An 18,469-nucleotide genomic window follows, 5' to 3' on the forward strand; every position below is an offset into this window, starting at 1 on the left:
GAGTTTGGCTCGCATAGTGTCATGTTCAGTGTGGACCTGGCCAGGACTACCAGAGTATGCACAAAGCTGATCATCATGAAACCAGATAGTGTTAGTGAGCTGACATGGAAGCACGTGAATACATGTAAGAAACAGTATCTGTATATCCAAGCATACAAGTTAAAAGGATAACTTCCAGCCTGAAGAAGAAATGTTACAGCATGACACTGGTTTCAAACACACAAATGTTTAAAGCACCCTGGGGAGGAATTTCAAATCTACCATCACAAATAAAGGTGGACTAAAAAATATTATTGTTTTACAGAGGAATGTTTAGCAATGTGCTGCAACATCTCTTCTTGTGTAACTCAGTGTTGCTAAATGGATAAACTTTTTCTCATAATTCAGTGTTCATCTCCAACTTTTTATTTTCTTCTCCTATTTATATTTTAGGGTAATGGCTACAAGCAAAAGTCAGTGTGAAAAGATTACCAAACACAGATCTAAGGATAGACAAAGAGTCAGGGTTGTCTTCAGGGATTAAGACGGAGAGCACTCCCTTTTCTTTTAGTTTCCTCATGCTCAGTCTGCAAGTGGGTGAACCTGAGCGGAGCTGAGATAACCCCTCAGGGTCAACTGCAGTTAAAGTGGCAATGTTGGATGAACAGCATGACTAAACCACTTCACTTGAGGGCAGTGTTTCTTAATCATTGAGTCTTGATAGATTCCAGCAAAACACCAGACACATTTTAAGGACGAGATTTGTTTCTTTTGAATGACGAGCAGCAAACAATGAACCCTTCTGAAAACTTAAAACACTTGCACAAAACTGCGACACATGAGCAACAGGGTTCACACACGGACAACTATTCATATATACATGTTCACACACAGCTTCCACTGATGTAACACTGCTCTCTCGCTCTCCTCTGCCTCTCTTTCACACACACTCTCACCCAAAATACCACCCTGTCATGCCTGCTTCCAAAAACACAGCCAATCTCACCGCAAACTAATAGTCCTGGGCTGCTATCTTCCGCACATTACCCCTGGGAACCGCATGCACGCACGGCCAACACAACACTGACACTCCCACACAAACACTAACACATGGAGCAACACCATACATCACAGACATACACAGACACACTAACACGCAAAGACATGCATTCAGAGACACTCTACTGTAGAAGCCTGCTCGTGGAGTAAATCACAATTTATTCAAATAGGGAATATTCCTTGTAGGCACTTAAAAAGTCCTTCTCAAATCCAGGGGGCTTTTTACGCCCCTCTCCCTGCTAACCACACTAACCACAGGGATTTCCATCAGCCAGGCTGTATCCTGTAACGAGCAGCCAGATATTTCAACCATCCACACCACACGCCAGAGCCTTGAAAAACAGCAGGGTGGGGATGGTGAGTGTGTTTGTGCGAAATATAAACTGCACGTAATTAGAGAAAGATCGTGTAGTTGTATGCATGACCATCCTGAAGGTTTTTAACAGATGTATTAATTTAACTGTATGTGTTCCTTTATCCGCTTCTCTCTCTATTACGTGACACGCAGAACATAATGGTACACTGCATATAAAAATTAGGGAAATTATGTGTTTATAAACATTTTCGCATTGGCCGGGAAATGCTGGGGTGTGAAGGCATGCTAAGCTTGAAAGGGAGAGACTATACTGAGAGGCCTGACAGACTCCAGGCCTTAGGAAACATTTTATTACAGTGTGTATGTATGTGTGAGTCTGAGTGTCCACACACGGGTATGAATTTGCTCAAGTGTTAGGCGAGAGCGAGCTCTAAGGACGTGACTGCCTCAATCGACCCTTTTAATAAGTCTCATGGTTATGAATGACAGGAGAGATGGGGTGGTAGAGAAAGTGGAAGGGAAAGAAACAGAGGAGCAGTGAGAGGGAGTGTGACCTGAGCTTAGGTTCATGTTTCACTACGAAAACACACTACTTTAGTGCTCTTCGGAGAAAAGCGAGATACTCGAAGGTATGACAACACCGTATGAAGTGTACATTGGTTAGATGGCTCAAGATTACACACATTAAACACCTCTCGTTCGTACAGGAACAATATAAAGGAGATTGCAGCACTTTAAATATGCCTCGCTATCTGAGTTCAAGCTGAAACAACAGCCTGTCTAATCATATAAATGGCCTTATTCCATCTCTGACTCTTTCTATATGTATGAACTGGAGACAGGAAGGGAAGACTTCAGGTGCAGCAATGTACTCGTGATAAATAGGGTTGCTTGTGCATCATCAACAGACAGAAAAGCAAAAGAGAAATGGGAAAGGTGGGAGGAACAGAACAGATAGTGAGCAGACATGTTTTTGGCGGTGCTGCCATTGTAGAGGAGTGTTGAGAGCATGGCTCATCTTTTGCCCCTGCTTCCATTTTTCCATGTCCTCTTGTTTTTCTCAAGTAGTGCTGTGCAATATCCCCTCTGACAACTCTGTGCTACTCTCTTTTTGAATTTTTCATATTTTCCAGGTGATCACTTCCACAATCTTTTTCTCTACCTATCCTCCTCTTTTCAAGAAGACGTCATGTCTCGTGTGTTCTCAGGGGAGCTCGAGAGAGGAACAGGCATAGATTACTTTACAAAAGCATATTAGAAGCTGTGGCTTATGAGTGTGTAATTGCCTGGGGGACAATTCAACTGGGACACACACATCATACCAAAACCATGAGGGCAGGTCAATGGCCTTGCTCACCGACATTCCCCTGGCCTCCCAGGAAAGACAATACTGCATGTACAGATACATAAAAACTGGGATAGTAGTTTGAGGGTTGATACACTGGATTGTAAAACTAAGTAAGGGCGCGCAATGATATTGGTAGGAGACTGGACAGAGTCAAACTAGACAGAAAGATGTGACCATGGATAATGTCAGCAAACTGAGTGGAACACAAAAGCAACTGTATGGACCAAATAGAAAGGAAGTGGAACAGCCGCAAAACTGAAAAGTGCCAAGCCTTCATGAGTAGTTCCCTTCCAGAATCAACCATATTGGCAACACCTACTGGGATGAGATGGAAACTAAAAGGACAAAGTTGCCTTCTGGCCAGTCACAGGACAGACAGGGAGTCAGCACCAGGACCAACGAGCTTAGCCAGTATGGATGTGAACATCAGAACAGATGTTCAACTTCAGGAGAAAAGGAAAGGGACAAGTACTAGTTGTGCATTTGGGATGAGAACGGCACAATGTCTAAGTGAGACCTACAAACGGTGTAGGAGCCAGAGACTGTGCAGGTATACTGATCTCATATAGGACTATAGAGACCAGGACTGAGCCAGCAACAAGGGAATGATTGCTAACCTATGGCTCAGGGTGTGAGGCCTGGAATGGATTTTGGGTTGTGTTTGGTGGGTCCTTGCAGAGCATGGAAAGAAGAGACACAGAACTATGCATAGCATTAAAGTATAACCAGTATGAGTGAGGTAATTGTACCGTGGCTCCAAAGCTGCAAAGTGCTAATGGATATAATTTGAAAAGTTACAGCAACAGAACATGGTGATGACAGCGCATGAAAAAGTGGAGTGGAACTGATGTATAGCGTGGTTATTTAAAGTTAAATCAAAGTGATACGCTGTGCCTCAATGCTGAGCAGGGTTAGAGTATTCGTCAGCGTGGGGGAGGGTTAGGGGATGAATGAGAGAGGATTTGGTGGTAGGATGTTATAGCTAAACAATTTCCACATTGTATATGTATACTAATCCTATAACAGTAAAACTGGACACAGTTAAATGGGATACGCAGACAAGAGGACAGAAGATCCTGAGTTGAAGTCACGAGCAGACTGACAGATAGAGGAAAACTAGAAGATGATGGTTTGTGATGGTCAGAGTCGTTTTAGACGCTCCACGGCATCGTGGGACTTAAACCACTTACATCTCAGCCTGGAAACTGATTTGTAATAGTGAAAAAAAAAAAAGAAATACAACCCTTTTCCTTATCAGTGTCACTATTATTATAACCCCAAAATGTAATTAGGAGTGTTTGCTACAATTTGCTGAGGCGGACACATTGGCAAGCTTTTTATCGTCAAACTCAAAGTTAGCTGAGTGTTTTTGGCAAAGCTGCACTATTTCTTATTTATCTAGTTTCACAAATCATGTTCATCTTGAGAACACATATTTCATATACCACAAACACATGATGGAATAACACATGACAGAACTATCTTGGAATCGCATTCTTCATCTATGATGACATTTGGCCCATTCGGACAATTCTTCATCCAAAATATCCTTGAAAATACCGAGGTCATTTTGACTCACTGCAGGAATTAAATGTGGTGTTCACTGTGCTGATATGCCAGATTGCCACTCACGCACTGCGTGTGTGTGCGTGCGTCTGTAAGCAAGAGTGAGGTAAGAGCACAGATTAACCATGGTCGATGATTAATACAACTTGACTTACTGACTTACTGCGAGCAATTATGGCCATGTCTTTTCTCAAGCTTGACTTTCTCACACTCGCTGTGGAGCGCATGGGGGTCCTGAAACATGTGTGCACCAAACACACACATATGCCACAGATCGCCAGCCCACCCTCCACTCAACCTCAAAACCACAAAGGGTTAAATATAATCAATCTTCTTTAACAATGCTGTCAGGGCACTGTCTGAGAACACTGACACACAGATACCCGCTGCACAATGATGTGTCTGGTGTGTGTGTGTATACACACCTCTTACAGCTTTTGCACAGAAATTGTGTGTGAGCCATTCTTTTTACACATATGTACTGTATGTATGTATGCAGTATGTGTGTATTCAGGTGTCCATTTATATAAGGTTCAGAGTGTGTGTGTGTGCTCACTGTTTCCATAATTCTGCACAATGTTAAAAAGTAAATATCTTAATCATGTGTTCCTGTCTTTTATGACGACCGCTGATATCCAAAAGAGTTGTGTGCAGGAGCATGCATGTGTGCATGGCTCTATTCAAAATCAACTAAAACAAGTCTGTCGGTCATCAGACATTTCATTAAGTATGGGCTATGTATGCTTGCTCGGGTGTGTGTATGTTACCTGAGGGGATTTGTGGGATCTCCAGCTGTACTGGTGGCTATGGAGGCTGGCCAGGAGCACGTTCTCATCAGTGTCCACCTGACCAAAGCGCAGCGTCTCATGCGTATCATTACAGATAACATAGTGGCTGTAGAGCAGCTCCTCAGCCTCTGCGTTTCCATTCTGGCAGAAAAAAGAGAGAGATGAGCGGATGAGGTGGGAAGACAAAGAAGAAAGGAGAAGGAACAGGAAGGACATTAAAAAAATGCATTTATTTGGGAAGTTTGCATTTGTTGTGGGTGTCAAAACACATATACGTGTGTCAACAATGCATGTATTTATAGACGTAACAATGAAGAAGGAAATTAGTGATATTATCAGAGGAGACAACATCTTAAATGGGGAGTGGTTCATCACAGCCTGACAGGTATTCCAGCTGGACCAATCTGACCTCTGACCTCTCCAGGAGGCCCGTCACTTTATCAATCCCTTAAATTTTTAAACAGGGCAATTCGTTGCCGTACCTGTGTCATGTGCAATGACAATAAAGTTTAATTCTATTTTAGTTGAATTCTAAAATCCTTTTTTGAACAGCTAAATGTTGCCAGTTTGCACCTCCTGGAAACTAAGTGGGCTGCTGAGTAGGCATCCCTGTTAGTAAGTATCATCCCTATACTGTGTGTGTGTGTTGGAGGAAACAATATGATGGAGTCTGGCCCACCTACAACACCGAGTCAATTTGAGAACTGCACAGAAATTCTTGCGAGTCATACAGGGATGCTGTCCACTCATACGTCCCCTTGCATGCAAGAAGGGAGAGCTAATTGCCTGCTATTGAAAATAATGGTTTAACCAAGAGAGAGAGAGAGAGAGTGGGGTGTTTCTCCTGCATTCAGGAATTCAAGCACATTCAAAACAGCACAAACTATGGCTCTGAGCTGGATAGGGAACGCTTGGGTGCAAGGGTAAGCTTTACTTGAGTTCTTTCCAAAGGCTCTTAGGGCTCTGATGGGATCTCTCCTGCACACTCCTCCTTGATTCTTGACGCACATGAATGTAGTTCAGACAACTTCTCAACAACTCCTCAAGTACCCCAACAAAGAGGGACCTCAGCCTGCTGTATACTTTTAAATGGCTTGGGGGTGGGTGGGTGGGGAGAGTGATGGTTGATGGTTAAAAGAGGCTGGCAGTAAAATCTCAGAGTTTCACTGCCAAGCACGTTCAGGGTCCTGGGGTTGTTGATGCTATTGAAAACGGATGGGAAAGTTTACACCATTAAAAGAACACTTGATGATAGATGTGTGTGTGAGAGAGGTAGAGAGAGCAAAATATAGATGGGACAGCTGCAGCAGTGGCTTTAAATCCATTTCCAGTTTTATAGTGGAACACTATCTGTGCTCCCTTTCCAATGTGACACTGCGATTTACAAACTTCCTGCTGCCATCTTAAGATGCCATTGCTAAGCCCGCTCTTTGAAGGTATCGTCTTTCTCCTCCGATTCACAAGGCAATGCGATACAGACATCAGAAAAGCTTCCTCCGGTAATCATATTCACTCGCTGGCTGTCTCCGAGTTAAACGGACAAATATAAAGACAAAGATATTTAAACAGTCAACATATCTTGTTAAAACGCACAAGATGACAGCTTTTTCAAACATCGTCGATAGTATCAAAGGATCCAGTTTCCATAATCCACCCAGATACAATGACCTAGCTTTCGCAGAGCCTAACCCGGATCTGCACTGCACAACGGCTTACATATAAATAACAAGGTAACAATAAAATGTCTGGAAAACAGATTGTAAATAACGACACCCATTTAAAAGAAACACTCATGAAACAAGACACCTTTGAGGTGATAATGAAACCTGTAAAATGAACATAATGAAACACTTATCAGTTCTGAAATCACCAATATATTTCTGTACACATGACCAGAGCCTAAGAACCAGTAACGTGATCTCTGAATCGTTTTCTTTCCGGCTACAAAGACAAGAAGAGAATCGTTCAAATATGGGAAGAACCCCCCCCCCCCAAAAATGAACAGGGGGAAAATTCCTGTTGTTGTCTCAATTCCACATGTAACAGTCTGTGAATGTTCTGTGAGAAAGCAGAGTGTGTAAATACTACTGGGCTTTTGTGTGGCTTTCCACCAAAGCCACTTCCCTGGGGTTAGGGTCTGAGGGTTAGGGCAGAGCAGTCTCATGGTGGGGCTGGGGGCTGAGAATTGAAAATAGAGGGCCATGGGGCCTGAGGTTAGAGTGGTGGGGTGCTGAGGTTTGGGGCACATGGGACTACTGAGTGCAAAGACAAGAGGCAGAAATATGAAGAAAGATAATAAAAAAAATCATGTTTTCCTCATCTTTGGTTCCAAGCAACCAAACGACTCCAGTACACCTCAGTCTCTTATCTCTTTTATATTAAGACAAAACTCAGTGAAGGCTCAACGGATGTTAGAGCCAACAGCAGCTCGGTTGGGGGGAACGAAAGTAAGCCTGCTTACTTGGGGACATGCAGTATTTTACAACAGCCATAACATACGTTCATGTTGATATTAATGAGACGCTATTTGGCCTGTGGACTTGCGATTGCCAGAAATCCTTTGTGATGTTATTATGGAAACAAGAGCACTTCATTTACCATGACTACAACTGTGTATTATTACCGACTATTGCTAAATGAGTGAAAATCACAAACATGTACTACACTCGAGTGCTATGCATCTGGAAGTACTCCAGCTGTTCTGGTTGCGGTGGTCTCCTATGACCACGTCTGGGTTATGAGGTTTCAATTGTAGCTGAAGAATCTTCTCTATGTTTCGATGCTAACCCCGCAGGCCACATCACAACAGGCCTGCCTGCCAGCCTTGACACAAGGAAACATGAAAATCACTGAAATAATTACACACATTAGGAAACCTCCCTCTGCTGTAGAAGGACAGACACTCTTAATATTTCTGACTCTTCCTGATTACACTTTAGCTTGGCTCACGTTTTTCCATACATGGATAATATGGGCAAAGAGAATGTCTATCAAATCAAATCTTATGTTATCTTAAAGAATCTTTCCCTACAGTGCAGGATTTCACCAGTCAGAGGGTTAATTGCACCCATAAATGGTTCTGTCATCAAATACAAGACTTTGTTTCACTGGAAACCCCAAAAATGGAAACAATGCTCCATTATCAAGGAAGTTTTCAAATCTTCTGAAGTGGACAAGAACTTTTTTTTTCAAGAATCCGCCTTTCAAACTTGACCTCTGTCTACCCCCTTACTCCAGAACTACTGTAGCCACATGCAGCACATTTGCCTTATAATTACAGTGTTTTTCCCTTGTGTTCAGCAAAGTGGTGAAGGCTAGAGGTAGTTAAAAGGTTCTGTAGAAGTTACAAGGCTGCTGCTGTGTAGACCAATAAAGACAGCACAGCAAACTTAATCATTTAAGAATGAACGTGTAGATGCAGAGTTCAGTATTTGTATTTGACTAAGTCAGTCTTTAAAGCCAACATTTATGTGAGTATGCATTGTAAAGCTCGGTTTGGGGGTTTAAGTCGCTGAGCCAAGATAGCATTCACACAGTCAGTATCAAATGAGGTGCGCCTGAGATCATAAGACCAACTAATAACCCAAGTAATCACGCTTGGCATGTTGGGTAAAGCCCAGCACGGATACCAACATGTCTGTAACACTCCAGTAAAGCTGCAATATGACCTTTCATTCTAATAAGACTAATGCTCTCAAGTCTTATTTATGACTAAAATACTCAGCAGAAATAGGGAACATTAACTAGCTTGTGTTAAATGATGCGATCATGAAGCATTGGGTCAAATATGACCAATAACCTAACACAGTCGGTTAAGCGCTTTCGATGAGTCAGTGATGCCCCTAAGTGAAAACAAAGGTATTAAAACTGCTACACAGAACAATCGTTTAATATTATGTTTTCTATATAGCATGCCTAATTTTATTTTATGCAGGTAAAAAAAAACCCACAGCTGTTCCTAGGAAAACAAGAACTATTATTTCTTTCACCTGGCAGTGAGTTTTTGCATGCATGTAAAACTATGAGAGTGCCTCATGTCTCCAGAGACCAGTATATGAGTCAGCACAGCGAAGCTGAGCAGAGCAATGATAGAACATACAAAGCCAGGGAAACCAGCATGTGTGTGTGTGTGGGTTTGTGTGCGTGTGGAATAGACAAGTGGGTGGAGGACTAGGGCCAGATGAAGTCTTGGCAGGTGTCACCACTCAAGTTTTACCATGTTTTAATGGGCATCACTTCACACACAAATATCCTGGCTACCAGAGGCAGTGCTGAGAGCTGGGAACTGAGAGATGACGAGGACCATAGAAGCACTAGAAGCCCAAGAACAGACACACTTAGTCAGAGTTTACACCAAACACAAAGGCAGTTCCATCCTGCAAATTTTATTACCACTGGCATCCAACCAAAACCATTCTCATGAAATCTACTTCGTTATTAGTTTGTTTAGCTGATACTCCATCTGGGACAAAGGCATAGTTTCTAAATGTACATGCATTTTCTAGAATTTCCTCTACAGACTGACTAGTCCCTGGCTCTAAATCAAATAACCCTACGCTAATGTTAGAATCAAACATCAGGGGAAATCCCTTGTTAATTTAAATGTCTGAATGCACCAAACTGATTAAATACACAAGTGAAAAAAATCATCCTCCAACATGTTCTAACCAAAGCCATCGTATCACTAATCCTTTGGTCGCAGCCACTTCCTCTTGCAGTGGTGAAATTTTGGCTATAAAAATTTCCCATAAGAAAATGTAACCTCTTTTGCTTTCAACACTAGCTTTAAGTACAATAGACGAGACACTGAATGATAACTTCTGCTTTAAGAACCCTCAGAAATATTTTTAATCACCAAAAGCAATATCAGTAATCTATAATCAACAATTAAGCTAAATTTTTAATTGATTCTTATTTTATTCTTTGGAATATGTCTGTTATGCAGCTGAAACATCCGGTGTAGTATATGAGGAGTGTTGCAGTTACCTGTTGCCAGCTGTGCAGGGCAGTGTCTACAGTGTGGATGGCATACTGGCTGACATTAAGTGCCACTGGATCCACAAACACATTCACATCAAAAGAGGTGTTTTGGGGGCAACAGGTTGCTGTAGCCTGGCCCTGAAATACAAATGAAAACAAATGAATATCAACGTTTGGGGAAAAAAAAGCTTTTGTAAAGACAGAAGAACAATGTAAAAAGCTGAGCTCAACCTGTAATAGACACGGCTGTAGAAGCTGAAGGTGTGTTAAGTTTCGGTACTCCAACAGCTTGCAATCTAGCTGAGAGGAAAAACTGAACTCCTGACAATGACGTGGTCCGTAGCTCCACTGTCGCAAGAAGACTCGTGGCTGCCGAGCACCTATCCCCGTGAACTCTTGCTCTTGAGGTAATTTCCGGTCTGGCAGGAAGGGATGAAGCTGCCGAGATGGAGCTGGAGGAATGAGAAACATAATTTTTTTTACTTAATATACTGAAACAAGTAACAAAGATTAAACACAAAATGGATTAATGTAAATTAAATCCACATGTGAAAAAGGACACTTAAGCTGTCAATCAAACTGAGGGCTGCTGAGGTAACAGATGATATCTGAGTGTACTTTACTGCTACCATGAGAGATCAAACACAGAACAAGAAAAGGTAGAGTTTTTTGGAAGTCAACTTCTCGAACACCTAGATAATCCCTCTTACTAAACCCAATATACTTCAGACTTGGAAGAGATTTTGTTTTGATATATTACAAATCTTACCTGTACCCAGCTGTTCTAGGTGATGACAGAGGTGAACTTCCAGGTGTGCTAGTTGCAGGCACACACCCAGGGACGGGACGAACCAGGGTGCAAAACACGAGTCCACTCGGGTACAGGCTGCCAGTGCAATCGGAGAGACCAGCTGATCGCAGGGTAACTGGGACCCACAGTCACTATCCGAACTGGAAGGGAAACGTTGATAGAGAAAGCCGACAAAATTTACAAACGATCATTAAAGAGACTGCAATAAATGAGGAAAATTTTAAACTGACAGCGCCCTGTGAATATAAAATGATTCCATACGGAAATAATATCGAGAAAAAGATCCTAATATATGACTGGGATTCAGTACTTGACAGTTTTAAAGAAAACAGTAAATGATTTTCTATCAAACTTTGTTTTTTTTTTTAAAATAACAAAAGCAATGGCCCAGCTGTGAAATAATGGTCACAAAAAAAAGAAGAAAAAAAAGGAAAACCAATGGACTTATTAAAATAATCTGATTCTTATTAAGAGTGGAACGCTTTTGTGTTTGTGTACAAATTGTGTGACATCCATCTCAGGAAGCACACTGAGACCAGCCATACACTTACTGAGAATTCAAAAAAAAAGAAATGAAATAAGGTGAAATGTGAAAGAGCTTCCTCGCTGTTAGGAACATTATTACACATGCAGTTTCCAGGAGAAGCCCTCCGTGGACATTAATTGCATGTCATGGTTGATGATGTTGAATGGAAGGTAATTGAAGTGAATGACCATTTGCTCTGTAATTTGCTGCTACCATGATCCACCATAAAAACTCCAGCAGGAAACGCTCAAGACCTGAAAAATGCTGGTGCAAGCAGAGTACTCCTTAAAAAGATAAGCATCATATGTTGACAATTTTCATTACTTCCAGTTGGCAGGGCAGCCAAGTTATTTTTCTGGTGGAAACTAAAGTAAGGCAGATGAAACGAGGGAGTAAGGAAAGGGGGATCAATTTTGATCAAAAAAGACAAATAATTTAAACATAAAGGAAATGTAGTGTTCGGAATATGATTGTAATGAAATACAGATGTATATTTTGCTTTACACAGTATCTGGTCCTGAAGATTTTTTCTGTTGCTTTTCTTACATGTTTTCTTATTCCTTCCTCTCTGTTTTTCTCGAGCTCTCTAAGCCACACAGAATGTGGGCTCGGCAACGCTCTTCCGCTAAAAGTTCCCTAAATCCCAGATGGAAGTAAATAAGGGGAGAGAAAAAGAAAAAAAGAGATTAAAAGAAGACGAGGAAGGAAGGAAAGAAAAAAGAACAAAAAGAAAAATCGATGAAGGTTGGAAGATGTAACAGTAATGAAAAGAGGAAGCGGTGGCAGGGAGTAAAAGCACGCTCTTTGGGGTGCTATAGTATCTTGCAAGAATCGTCCAACTCATCCCATCCTAGCTCAACCCTGCCCAGCCCAGGCCAGGCCAGGCCTAAGAACGTATGAGCCAAAGGGGGCCTGACTACTCTCGCTTCCCGTGAGCTTCCCCTCGATTAGATACACTCAAGGTAAGCAGGAAGGAATCCGGATGGGCCCTGACAGGCACTTGGTGTGCTGGGAAATCTCATTAGGCCGATCTGAACGCCTTCCAAGCCCGCTCCCTGCTCCTGCACACCAGATGTGGGGCGAGGGATACATTCTACTTCTTTGTGCTCAGCAGCCTGGGTGCACTCTCCTTCTGTTTTTTCTCAAACAGGACGGCACACGGTCTGTAGGTTCACACACATACCAGTGTGTAGACATAAACATGCTCTCATATGGACAGTTAAAGCAAAATTTCCTCACCTCTGTTCATCTCCTCCATCTCCATTATGATTGAGTACTATCCTCCACAGGTCTGAGGCCACCAGCTCCTTCTGCTGGTTGGTGAGGCTGAGGCTGGGCAACTGCAGCTGGCAGGCACAGCTCTCTGATAGGCTGAACTCCCGATATGGAACAAAGGTTTGCTGGAGCTCATCCCAGTACTCTAGACTGCATGGTACCTGAAAGCAAAGTAAGGAAAAAAATAGAGTAAATATATGTAAGTATACATATATATATATATATATCGTAGCGCTTGTAGAAATTGAGATTTCTGGAACTTTCTGGACTCTTTAATCATTCTTTGCTTCCTGTTGCCCCCATACAGCCAGCCTGTATGTACTACTCACAAATTAAAACTATCGCAGGTAGTTCAGAGCTTTGACAAAACTGTGAGGAAACACATTTCACAATGACATCATGAGGACCTATATAACCAACAAGGCTTTTTCGAAACCCTCTGGGTTTCCTTATAGCATTACAGTTATACTGAGCAATTTTCTGTTAAAAATACTAACTTAATTTCTTATTGTGGCTATTGAATTTGGGCACACAATCAAGTGAGACCTCGTTATATATAATTTTTTCTATTGCAGATGAATGCCACAGATTCCTCTCTTAAACAGTTGCTTTTGATCCATTTAATAAAAGCATTTAACTAACTAATCCTCCATTTGGCCTCCTCTTGAGAAGGACACTTAAAACTTGAGTTTAGGTGTTCAATTGTTTTGAGAGCCATCTCAGGGAGCCAGGATATTCAATTCTATTTTATTTATACAGTGCCAGATCACAATAACAGTCGCCTCAAGGTGCTTTATATTGTAAGGTACACCCTTCAATAATACATACAGAGAAAAACAGTCATATGACCCCCTATGAGCAGCACTTTGGTGACAGTGGGAAGGGAAAAACTCCCTTTTAACAGGAAGAAACCTCTGGCAGAACCAGGCTCAGGGAGGGGCGGGGCCATCTGCCAGGACCAGTTGGGGTGAGAGAAGGAAGACGGGACAAAAGACATGCTGTGGAAGAGACCCAGAGATTATGACTGAGGATTAACAGTTTCAGCTCTGGTTTTTTTAATCTCTTGGTATTTGTTAAGCATTACATAGTTGGCTCCTAAATCCCTACACACACTAGCTGTTTTTCAAACTTTTGGGAAAGTTTAGTCTGCTATTATGGAACAGAACAGTTGGGATTTAGGATAAAACATCCTTGATTTAGTTCTGTACTATAATAGAGTATGGAATGAACTATAGGTGAATGAAATGTACAGTGTAAGCGGTCCCAATAGATATAGCCACGCCCAGACTTAAACTAATTAACCATTTGCTGTGAGATAACAGGTAATATTTCTGTTCTGTGGATCCCCTAGCTGCGCATTAAGCTACAGCGGTAGTCTGCTAATCATTAACCACTGATTCTTTACTGACCCTTAAAAGACATGGGGAATCCCCATCTCAGAGAACAAATGAGCAAGTGATTTCTTTTTATGGCATGTGCATTTCAACCTTGAATTTTACTCACTTCAGACACAACCGATCTTTAATCTCTCGTCTAGTTGGAAAAAATGACAGCGCTTTGACCACAGACCACCAACACAGCAAGCTGACAACTCATCTCCATAACAACATTTCACGACCACAGCATAACTAAACACCCAGCAACAGCATGCTGCAAGACGGCCATTAGCATTGAAGTCCTGGAGCCGTTTCTCACACTGAATAACAATCAGTTTTTGAGTGTTTTCACATTGAATATCATTGATGTGACGACTGGTAGGGCTCCATTCATTCCTCTCACACTGCACCAAAATTAACATAAAGGTGTCTGGTACCCTCAGCGAAACCAAGCACCTGCAGATATTGGCTACTGATGGATCAGTAGTGGCAGCGCACTGAATGTGAACACAACTGAGGAATGCGCGTGTATGCTTTGGGTGCATTAGTACTGTCGGTGTGCATATGTCACATATGACAGTCCACTTGTTTACCGGAGGCATGAAACTCCTGAGACAATTACCAAACTCCTGGAACTGTCAGCAGGTTTGTGTGTGTCAGAAGCCTTGTGCTCACAAAATGTGTGCATGCATCCATATATTCATGTGCAGGGCTGTACTGTTACAGAGGAATGGATGAGGTAACTGTAGCTTACATCATATAATCAATGTCACACAGGTTTTCCTGGAATCAACTTCTCATAATTGCACCTGACAGAGTTGTGCACCCGCAACCCCCAACGCTGAGCCACTGGAGCGGAAACTCGCTGAATCTCCACGGAGAATTCCCTGAAATGCATTGCTAAAACACCAGGCGTGCTTTTTTTTTCACCTGTGATATTTTATACACATGACGGCATGCAGAAAGGGATATATGAGGTGTATATATATGGTACAGTAGAATACATTTGCATGGTTGAATGTACGTCATGTTCCCCTTCACTTGTGGTGCAACTTTGGAGGAACGTCGAGATGAAATCGATAACTAAATCCAAAAATGTCAGAATGACGGAAAGAGGAAAAAAGGAGTTTTCTTAATGTGTAAGTTGAACATCTGGCACTTGCTTTCAGGAGGAGAAGGCACCTATGTATAATTCAAATGGATTGTGTATATGTGTTCAAGAAGAAAACGATGTATAATTGTACATATGAAAGAGAATATGCATGTATACGTATGTGTATACACAGGTGTGCGCATGTATGTGAGCGTATCATACAGTCTGGGCAGTGTCAGTTTCCGCTGCCTGATTGTGTGTGTATCTTATCTGATAAACAACATGTAACCCTGAATAGCTGACATTCCCTTGGCTGCATGGGTCGAGATTGTGTTTTCCACAAGAACTCGACAGAGTAGGCCTGGCACCACGACCGCGGGCAAAACATACGCCAAAAAACGATCTGCTATCCTAAATTCCAACTTAATGTTCCATTTTGGGTTTGCTTTAAATCCGTGAGAAGCGACGGTACTGTGCAAAAGTCTTGAGTCACCCCTCATTTCTTTATATTTTGCTTCCAAGAAACCGCACTTTCCTGTAGTTATTTAAGATGATCTTGAGAAATGGTTCTCTAGTCTTTCTGAGAGACCCGCAAAGTTTGTCTTTGTCCTTTTTCTGCTTTTTAAATCATTTTTAGTCCAGTCCTTATACAGTACCTGACCTTTTATTTTAGGTTGAGACATTTAAGATTGACCCATGAATCACTTAATGATTAAAAGAAAAAGGCAACTAACTCAAATGATGAACCAGTAACAGAAAACTTATCGAGACCATTTTAAATTGTATTTAGGCACTTGTTTTTTTTTATTGCAAAAACACATAATTTGTTTGCATTTCTTTAGTTCAATCTATGAAAAATTCTACAGATAACAAAGTTTGACAGAAATAAAATAATACCACCAATAAGATGAGCGTTGGTAGCTGGAAACTATGCAGTATATCCTTAAAACATCCGAGGAAACTGAAGAAATAGAGGAGAAGAAAAAAAGAAGAGCCAGGCCTAAGAGACTATCTACAGCAGATGAACTGCATCTAAACATCATCTTGTTAAGAAATAGGGAAAAAATCTAGCAAAGATCTGAAACAGGACCTGAGAGATGCGTCTGGATTTTCAGTCGATCCATCGACTGTTTGCCAAAATCTCATCAGTAATGGTCTCAGTGGAAGGGTGCAAATCCAGTGAGAAAATGCTAAGGTATGCCACAATACACAAGAGAACTGGACTGAAAATCAGTGGCAACAGGTCTGATGGACGAATCCAAATTTGAATTTGAGTCAAATCATTGTCAGTATGTGAGGAGGTGGTCAGGCGAGAGGTACAACTGTGAGTGTCTACAGCCATCTGTAAAACACAGGTGGGGGATGTTGAAGGTTGTGTTAAAATTAATGGAAAAGTATCATCTGATTTTGATGTTACTGGAACGTACTCTGATTGGCATCGGTTTCACACTGCCAATGGAGTAAAAGCATACCTGGACAGCACAACACACAGTGAAACCCTATTAGTCATGGGCTGGCCTCCCTAGAGCCTGGAGCCCAATATTATTGAAGCAGTGTGGGATCATGTTGATAGAGAATGGAACAAAAGGCCGCCAACATCCAAAGAAGACCTCTAAATATCCTTTGTGAAGCCTGAAGAACTATTCCTGAAGACTGCTTAAAGAAATGACAAGAAAACTGCCTCGGAGAGTTCAGACTGTGTGAAACAATAAACATGCTCATACCAAATATTGACTTTCAAGCTTGTTAGACCTGTATAAACTCTGCTTTTGCCTTCTACAAAAAAGTGCTGTATTTCCATGTATGTCTGCAGATGTTTCAACAAGTCACTGCACCCATTTCACATTTTCGTGACTCAAGACATTTGCACAACACTACATGTTAAGCACTTTTTTAAAACTATTTACAAATGTTATATTCAGAAGTGCTGGCAGCATTGTGCACGTATGGATGATATTTCCATTCATATAATTCACCTTTGTTTCTGAGAACTCGGGACTGTTCTCTACATGATTGTACTTCTCTCAGTCTGACTGCACAACCTCAATTTCTCTAAAGGTTAACTAAAGGCAGGCAAACTAAAGCAAATACACAACATACAGAAATTAAGTCAATTTCCATCACCAACCCAGGTGTGATTGCTACAAATTCTCAAGTATGTCTGTGCAACTGAAGACTCCCTCAGCTCGCTCTGGGGCCGTGGCTGCTGACATCCACAGCCATGTCTGCCATTACTTTTATTAACAATATCAACAGAGCTATTAGGTCTTCTGTTATTTCACTGATGCCTATATGTCTAAAAATTCCACTGCTTGCTACCTCTTATCAGCCAGCAGACAAATTGAATTGACATCAGCTTGAACAAATGTTTATTCAAGAGATGTAATAAAAATTGTAATGAAAATGACTCCTGCTATGCTGTCTCAGGTGGGCTGATATATGTTAACATTAATCAGTGTGGAAAATCAGGAATAAGCCCATGCAGAGATCTTCATGCTCACTCTTTTTTTGTGTTTTTACTCTCTTCTGCCAAACTCTTATAGGGGGACTGGAGATTTTAGTGGATGAGGTGCAAAAACTCCAGATCAAATTAACCACATGGACAGTCTTTTATTTTTATAGTGCATTAGCTGTGACTAATGCAGGTCCGCTTGAGCACTGTCCTGCTACAATAATAGTTTCCTTGGCTAAAATTCCACCTCACTATTTCTGGGTAAATGTGTCGCTCTGAAGTAAAACACCCAGTTGTTTTACCTTCCAACATTTCTATTCATCGGAGAGAACGAGTGCATCGGCGGAAAGGGCGTGTCACAGATGTGAAGCTGATGGTGGACCTGTGTTTCATATAACATTAACAACGACAAAAACAAGTTATGGCTGAAGGTTGGTGGCTCATCTCAGGCTGCAGTGTTTTTATGATACCGCTCGCAGGCCAGAGGGGCCACGATGGCATAACGGAGGCCTGCTGGGACATGAAAGGCTATCCCCACAACGCCATGCACGCAAACAGCAGGGGAGCAGATGGTGTGATTTTTTTAATAAACTCAGAGTAATTTGGGCAACTTCCTTCAACAGAGAGTGGATGATCACAGTAACACAATTGCATATTGTGAAAAGTCGGCATGGACAAAAGGCAATTGAATGAGACGAGACTCTGTTACATTTACTTTACTGGATGCTGTGTCTGAACTAGAACTTTTATTCTCTGCTTTAACACGCTCCATCTCCTCCAGCTCCCCTGAGCTAGGGTCAAGCTGAATCATAGCTCCTGTGTTTGCTCCATGGTTCCCAGGCCCCACAGAAGCAGGAGGAGGGGAACGCGAACAGGATGGACAGAAAAGAGAGCAAGACG

The 18,469-nt window shown here is 41.8% G+C and overlaps 1 protein-coding gene across 3 annotated transcripts in view; it reads right to left on the reverse strand.

The window, feature by feature from the left end:
• Positions 1-18,469, reverse strand: part of vps13b (vacuolar protein sorting 13 homolog B) — a 297,453-nt gene that overhangs the window by 40,416 nt on the left and 238,568 nt on the right. For all 3 annotated transcript variants that reach the window (XM_087847951.1, XM_087847953.1, XM_087847952.1), the window contains exons 42-46: positions 12,613-12,809; positions 10,806-10,987; positions 10,268-10,488; positions 10,043-10,174; positions 5,036-5,197 (exon numbers count right to left, since the gene is read on the reverse strand). In XM_087847951.1, coding sequence (XP_087704077.1) covers positions 5,036-5,197; positions 10,043-10,174; positions 10,268-10,488; positions 10,806-10,987; positions 12,613-12,809 — 894 coding nt within the window. The remainder of the gene's footprint in view (positions 1-5,035; positions 5,198-10,042; positions 10,175-10,267; positions 10,489-10,805; positions 10,988-12,612; positions 12,810-18,469) is intronic.

This window comes from Neolamprologus brichardi, chromosome 11, assembly GCF_056152115.1.
Source record: "Neolamprologus brichardi isolate AB-2024 chromosome 11, ASM5615211v1, whole genome shotgun sequence".
Classification (NCBI taxonomy): domain Eukaryota; kingdom Metazoa; phylum Chordata; class Actinopteri; order Cichliformes; family Cichlidae; genus Neolamprologus; species Neolamprologus brichardi.